The sequence below is a fragment of the Medicago sativa genome, chromosome 5, assembly GCF_051527215.1.
Source record: "Medicago sativa cultivar Bolivia chromosome 5, Bolivia_mono, whole genome shotgun sequence".
NCBI lineage: Eukaryota > Viridiplantae > Streptophyta > Magnoliopsida > Fabales > Fabaceae > Medicago > Medicago sativa.
In genome coordinates, this window is record NC_140753.1 from 8,130,170 (window position 1) to 8,136,715 (window position 6,546).

Sequence of the window (6,546 nt, forward strand, 5' to 3'; positions counted from 1 at the left end):
TCGTAAGAAGTTAACTAGGGCTTTGTTTGGGAGTTTGGAGGGGAAGGAAAGGAAAGACTTTGAGGGGTGCAAAATATGAGGAAAAATGGAGAAATTTTTCAAATTTTTTAAAAGAGTAGTTTTTTAGAGAATGATAAATTAATGCATATGCTTACTTTATTTTTAATTTTAAAAATATTATAACAACATAGATTAAATTTGAAGAATTCTTATTAACCCTCCAAAACCCCCCAAAACCCTCCTCCAATACAATTTTTTAGTTCCTCCAAATGAGGAGGGTTTTGTATTATGAAGAAAAGTTAACCTCCCAAAGCCCTCCTTCCCATTTTCCTTTATTTCTTCTACTTGCTCATTCCTTTTTTCCCAAACCTTCCCCTCCCTTCCCCTCCAAACTCGCAAATAAAGCCTAAGGGTTTGTTGATGATATGACAGACAACGTTGTGGTCAATTTGAAAAGCCAACAATGATTTAATTTTCTTACAAAAATCGTTGGGCGTTCCAAAGATGGTTGACACAATAAAACATATTTCAATAAAAAAAAATTTGGAAAGAAAGAAAGAAAGAAAAATTTCGTTGGGCTCTCCATGCTTATTTTATTAGTGTTTTGCGAATTTAATTAGTGTAACGTATGCTTAGATAGGAGAAAATCATGTTCATCTATTTTTTTTGTTTGTGGGTGTAGTACCATTTGTACTTTTCACAATATATGAGAGTAGTACACCAGCAAGGTTGCAATGCAATCCAACTCAAGAATTATATTTTATTTTTCACCACCACCCTTTACAATATGGTTCCCACTTTAACATCGTGATGACATAATTTACACAGAATCACACAAATGAAGCAAAAACAAAACTAGAAAACATAGTACTCCTGTATTTATTTTCATGACCTTAGGAAATAGAGTGTCGTCGATTCTTGCTTGGTTTTGTCCTACCTTTAGCAGTAACAATACCATCCAAACGTGGAAAAGGAGAAAGCTTCCCAAGTTTCTTTGAAACCGAACTTATAAAAGATTTTCGTGGCAGTGGAGGCTTATCAGCAGAATGAGAATGAGAAGGTGAAGCATTTGCAATAGGACTATTAACCGTTGATTTTACCGTTGATTTAACAGTTGATTTAAGTGTGGAAATCTCGATCTCTTTTAGTTTCATTTTCAACTTCACTACCTCTAATTTGAGGTCTTCATTTTCTCTTCGTAAGCTTGTAAGTTCATTTGAAACTTGAATATCACCTGAATATACATTTAGTTTGGTGTGAATAGAAGGTGATTCTGCAGTTTCACTTCCATTCATTGCATCGCGAAGTCTTTGCTGTTCGTAATAGAGAACTTGGACAACGGTTTGGACTGGTAACCGGTCGTTTTGAGCTGCATGTGCACATGCTTCTCGTGATAGTCTTTGACAGTCCATTATGCTGCAAACTTTCTTTCTCTCCATGTCACTTAAATTGGGATGAGCCTGAAAATTGTAAAATTTTAACTTTATTAGAAAGCAAGTAAAAATTTCAACATTAAAATCAAAATAGTAACACAGTTAAATAATTCATTTTGATTACATAGACTACAATAATACATGTTTGGAATGGACAGTAAGAATTGTTTGTATAGTAACACATGTTTGGATAAGACTAGCAGAATCACAACGAGTCCCATAATTTTGCCAAAAATAACACAAACTTCACAAAATTACGATGCCACCATGATCTTTTGATTTTGTTAAACTCATTTACAATCCAAACAACAATACATTTATTTGATGTAACAAATAAACTATGACAAGATGAAGCTCTAGAGAATTAGTTTAGGTAGTTATTGCTTTATCTTGATTAATAAAATGTGAAGACTTGTTATGTTGTTCCCACGAGAGGTATCCGAATCCTCTCATAGTCATTGCACTTACGAATCTCGACCATTGGATAAAGATTTTTAGCTCGTATTTTGTGTTGTAGCCAAAATCTATTTAATGATAGGAAAACACAAGCGGTCCGATCTTCATTCAATGGTCGAGATTCACAATTGTTGCAACTCGCAATCACAGAAAATCTATTTACATACAGAGATAGGATGTAGAATTAGATGATTGTGAGACAGTTCATTCTAAGTAGTAGTTTTAAAATGGATTTGGTGAAATCAAAATACGAGTCATCCAATTTTCATCCGACTGAGATCTGTGATTGCATGACTGCATGCATAGAGGAAGTGTAGCTTTTGGAAATGACTGCAATTTTTACCTTTAAATAGATTTTTTTAAAAGGCAAAAACTTAATCAAATAACTACAATTTTTTACCTTTAAATAGATGTCTAAGGCTCTATACATCCCATCTTCTGTAGGTTTTGATTGTTCAGGAATCAATTCAGCTAGACTGATGAACTTTGCAACTGATAAATTCCTGTCTGTGGCTATTTCAGCAAGATAGTTTTCCATTAGCTTTCCAACCCGCTCAATATCACTTTGTGGTGGAGAAAAATATTCATCATCACCATTATAGACAAAGTGGTTTCCAATTTGAGATTCTTGGTAATTATTCATGATCCTTTGAACCGTGTCTACATCGAATAACGTGTCCCCGGTAAATGAATACGAAGGAATGAGAAGATCATCTAAGACAGCTTGTCCTAATTGCATTGCCATTCTTTTCTCCAAATCAAGCCTGCAAGCAACTGTTGTATCAAGATATATTGCTGCACGAAGCAGCATCGATAGAAAGCTTACTGACATTGCATTCTTCTCTTTTGGTAATAGGCTCACTATTGTCTCTAAAATAACCCTTTTTTCATGCTCTTGTCTTGGTTCAATCTTCTTCCTTCCCTTTCCAAATATATCCTGCTCGAAAGAAAGAAAAAATTATTAAGAATTAAGGATTGAATCTCAAAAGAAATGAAAAGCTTCGTTACGATGCTTTTGAGTGTATAAAAGTCTAATTAATGTTGGCATTTTTCAAAATGTGCATCTTATATACTAAAAGCATAGTAATTGTGTTCTTCTTTTCTTTCGCAAACAAGGAGATCTCTACCTATGAAGCACAGATATGAACATCATCACAACACTAATACGTAGACACTCGTTAAATGTAATTATATGTGTAAGTGCGGGCAACAGACACAACTTGTGTCGGTGCTACATAGATCTCTACTCTATAAAAGCATATTTATTTTTAACTTTTCTATCTTTTTTTAGAGAGGGATCTCACCAAACCTCGTAGAGATTTCTGTGCATAGAGCATTAGAATAGGACCAATAGCAAACTGTTTAAACCCTCTAGCCATCATTGCTATAAGAACTCTTTGAAAAAGGTCGATTCTAAGAACCGTTAGATCTTCAGCCCACCAATCAACAACTGGTCTTTGTTGAGATGACACAGAAGATGACATCACTCCGTCAGAGCCGCTATCACTTCTTACAGATGAACACAATTGACTTTCCTTGCAAGCAATATAAGCAATTGCATCTATGCATTTGCTCACCAATTTTGTTTTCTCTGCTATTGGAAGAAGGCTTTCTGAAATATGTAAGATTGAAACAGAACCTGCAATTGTTTGTAGTGCTACATCATTCAAATATGCATCAGTTCTTGCCACCAAGTTCCCAACTGAATAATCTTCTGTCATCTCGAGATATTCGGCCACACATCTAAGCATAGCGATGTTTTCCACATTTATCTCGAAATTTATACCGTAGCAGAATTTTGCTGCTAGTTCAAATGCTTCTGCACCACCAGGAACATCAGAGAGTTCAACGAAGGACACGTCGGAGTCATTAGATTCTGAGACGAGTTTCCGAATGTATCCACACTTGGAGACTAATGGATACTGCAATGAATTTAATTCATATACACCGTCAATATAAAGATTTTTTTGCACTTTTAATCAATCATAAAAACGTAGGTAAAAGAATTCAATATAAATAGATGAGAAACATAACATTTTGTACACTTTTGCTTCCACTTATACATCTTGCTTTCAAATTCAAGTTATATTTTCAGACAGAAAGAAAAAAAAAAAACATGACATGTTTTGTAACAAAAAAACATTAACAATTGATTGACAAGTGACATCTTACAAGATTAAGAAATCATTACTCTTCACTCGAATGATTCTAAGCAAATAAGTTTGATATATATTAATATTATATCTATGCAACAAAGAGTCACTACCTTATGTAAAGTAAAGGAAGATTCTCCAATTTGGACATTGACATCACTTGGAATCTCCTGAGAAAAAATCCTATAATTAAGCAATACAACTCATTGGTTTCAGTCACTAAATCCAACAAAAGGTAGAAAACAATAACATGCACAAAAGAAAAGTGTTAAGTACATTTGACATATATATAAACATAAACAAACATACCAGTCACTTGTTCTTTTCATGGCACTAGATAGAAGCTCTTGCTTCTTCAGAGACAAGTCACTAGCAGATGTTGTAGTTTTGTCTAGACCACGATCCACCATGGCAAGTACAGAAAGATATCTACCTCACTATAAATGAAGCAGAAAAAAGATTAATGAGTCAGTTATAGTATTGGCTCAAGGACCTTTTATATTTGAAGATTCCTTTAACATTTTCTTAAGTTTTTTTTTTTTTTTTTATTTTTCAAATAAGAACATCAAGTCTTAAATGCTAGCTGAGCTGAAAAGTTTTAGGGAATAATGAGGATAGAGTACTTAGAATTTGAACCTCAAATCAAATAAATTTCTATGCCAAGAAATATTTGACCTTGTGAATTTCCCAAAGAAGGTCTTCTTATCTAGAAGAAAGGTAATTCTATGGAGGGTAGAGGAAGGAATATGAGTGGTATTATAGACATTATGAAATGAGAGGAGGGGCAAAATATAAGAATGGAGATGTACTTTGTTGTGTGTGGTGTGTGCTTAGGGAATTTGAGTGGAGAGGATGAGATTGTTGCATGTTGATTGGCGTCTAATGTCACTTGTTTCCACTTACCACATGGAAAGTTTGAGTTTCTTTCTTTCTTTTTAGTTACTCCCTCTCTAGTCTCAAAAAAAGAAAATTCTTAAAACAAATATAATTTTATCCTAAATAACGCCCTTATACTAACCTCTCCTTAATTATACAACCATTGAGCAAATCATTTGAATTAAGAAGTGTTGTATTATTAATTTTTTTGGTGGTAGTCGAGGTTTAAACCCGGACCTTGCTTATTTTATGTATTGTCCATACCAACTAAGCTACGCTCACGAGGACTGTTGTATTAGTACTTGTTAATGATTGGTACTGTTTTACAAGTTTATTTTTTATTTTTTTACAAAATAAGTTTACCTATTAAGATAAAAAAAAATTACTTAAAAAAGATACTTATCCATTGTTTGTGCTCTTTTGTATAAAAAAAAAGGAAATGTTAACTTCTACTTTTTTTTTTTTGAAAGATGTTAAAGGCACAAGTTAATGAATCAAATATAGAAATAGTTTATTGAAATGTATGCATTACATTTAATCTTTAACTTTTTAATGAATTGAATGCACATGCTTTTAAAGAATATTTCTTCTTTTAAATTTCTTAACATGTTTACCTATAAAGATAAAGAATTATCTAAAACAATACTTATCCATTTTTTGTGCTGTTTTGCACTAAAACAAAAAAAAAAAGCTCAAAACCATTTCAACTAACACGTCTCAAATGATGGCATTTAATATAAGTTACTCCCTCCGTTACTTTATAACTGTCACTTTTACATAATTTTTTTTGTTTCTAATTAACTGTCACTTTCAAGCTTCAATGTAGCATTAAATGTTGTTTTTCCTATAATGGCCTTAGTAATTTATTGCAGAGAGAGAAATATATGAAATATGATATTAAATAATTAAGGATATTATAGGCAAAACACAAGTTATTGTATCAAAAGTATTGAAATACATTTAGTGTCTTGGTTTGTGTAAAAAGTCAAAATGTGACAATTAAAAAGGAACAGAGAGAGTATGTGAAGATCATGTTGAACAACGACTAAGCCATTGTAGTTAAGTCTTCTCCATTACTTAAAGTCTTCGTCAGAGTATTTATTACAAATTGTAGAATAAGATGTAATGTGATTCCAAAAAAAAAAAAAAAAACTAATGTAGTTGAAAATTTGAAGACAATATATTGAAGACAATATAAAAACGAACAAAGAAAAAAATTCAAGAAGATCTTTATATTTATTGACAAAAATATCAATTAATACAATATTTGAATTTTCATATACGTTTGATTATTGATAAAAAAAATATAGATTTGAATTAATTAATGAGTAAAAACAAAGACAGTATTGAAAATTTTCATGTCAGACACCAATATTTTTTTTTCTCCCTACAATCTAAACAAATGAAGCACAAAGGTTTTTTTTTTTTTTTTTGATAAGCAAATTCATTAATGGGAGTACTAGGGTACTCAATCCCATTACAACAAAATAGTGTTAACCACTTTGAAGACATGTCAAAGGGTTATTACACCACGAGGGGAAATTAAAGCATGTATTGGCTTCATTTCTAGCTGAAAACCAAACCCATGATAATGTTTTGATACTAAGCACAAAGGTTTTTTTAAATGT

The 6,546-nt window shown here is 32.1% G+C and overlaps 1 protein-coding gene across 3 annotated transcripts; it reads right to left on the reverse strand.

The window, feature by feature from the left end:
• Positions 1 to 729: 729 nt before the first annotated feature.
• Positions 730 to 5,022, reverse strand: LOC146919684 (BTB/POZ domain-containing protein SR1IP1-like). Of its 3 annotated transcripts, none has more exons than XM_085713111.1 (6): positions 4,679 to 5,022; positions 4,352 to 4,479; positions 4,156 to 4,225; positions 3,194 to 3,811; positions 2,290 to 2,826; positions 730 to 1,460 (listed from the first exon to the last, which is right to left on the reverse strand). In XM_085713111.1, the coding sequence occupies exons 2-6, from the start codon at positions 4,450 to 4,452 to the stop codon at positions 894 to 896; spliced, it is 1,893 nt and encodes a 630-aa protein (XP_085569237.1). In that variant the 5' UTR covers positions 4,453 to 4,479; positions 4,679 to 5,022; the 3' UTR covers positions 730 to 893. The 3 variants fall into 3 exon arrangements, with proteins under 3 accessions (XP_085569237.1, XP_085569238.1, XP_085569236.1); XM_085713112.1 differs by having other exon boundaries at positions 4,718 to 4,994; XM_085713110.1 differs by lacking the exon at positions 4,679 to 5,022 and having other exon boundaries at positions 4,352 to 4,512.
• Between the last annotated feature and the right edge of the window lie 1,524 nt (positions 5,023 to 6,546).

What these genes read in the sequence shown, in the direction of transcription:
- LOC146919684 (XM_085713111.1), bottom strand. Translation starts at nt 4,452, where the DNA reads ATGGTGGATCGTGGTCTAGACAAAACTACAACATCTGCTAGTGACTTG. An exon ending in CTTCCTTTACTTTACATAAG is followed by an intron (nt 3,812 to 4,155) that starts GTAGTGACTCTT and finishes AATTCATTGCAG; the next exon opens with TATCCATTAGTCTCCAAGTG. An exon ending in AGAAATCTCTACGAGGTTTG is followed by an intron (nt 2,827 to 3,193) that starts GTGAGATCCCTC and finishes TCTTTCGAGCAG; the next exon opens with GATATATTTGGAAAGGGAAG.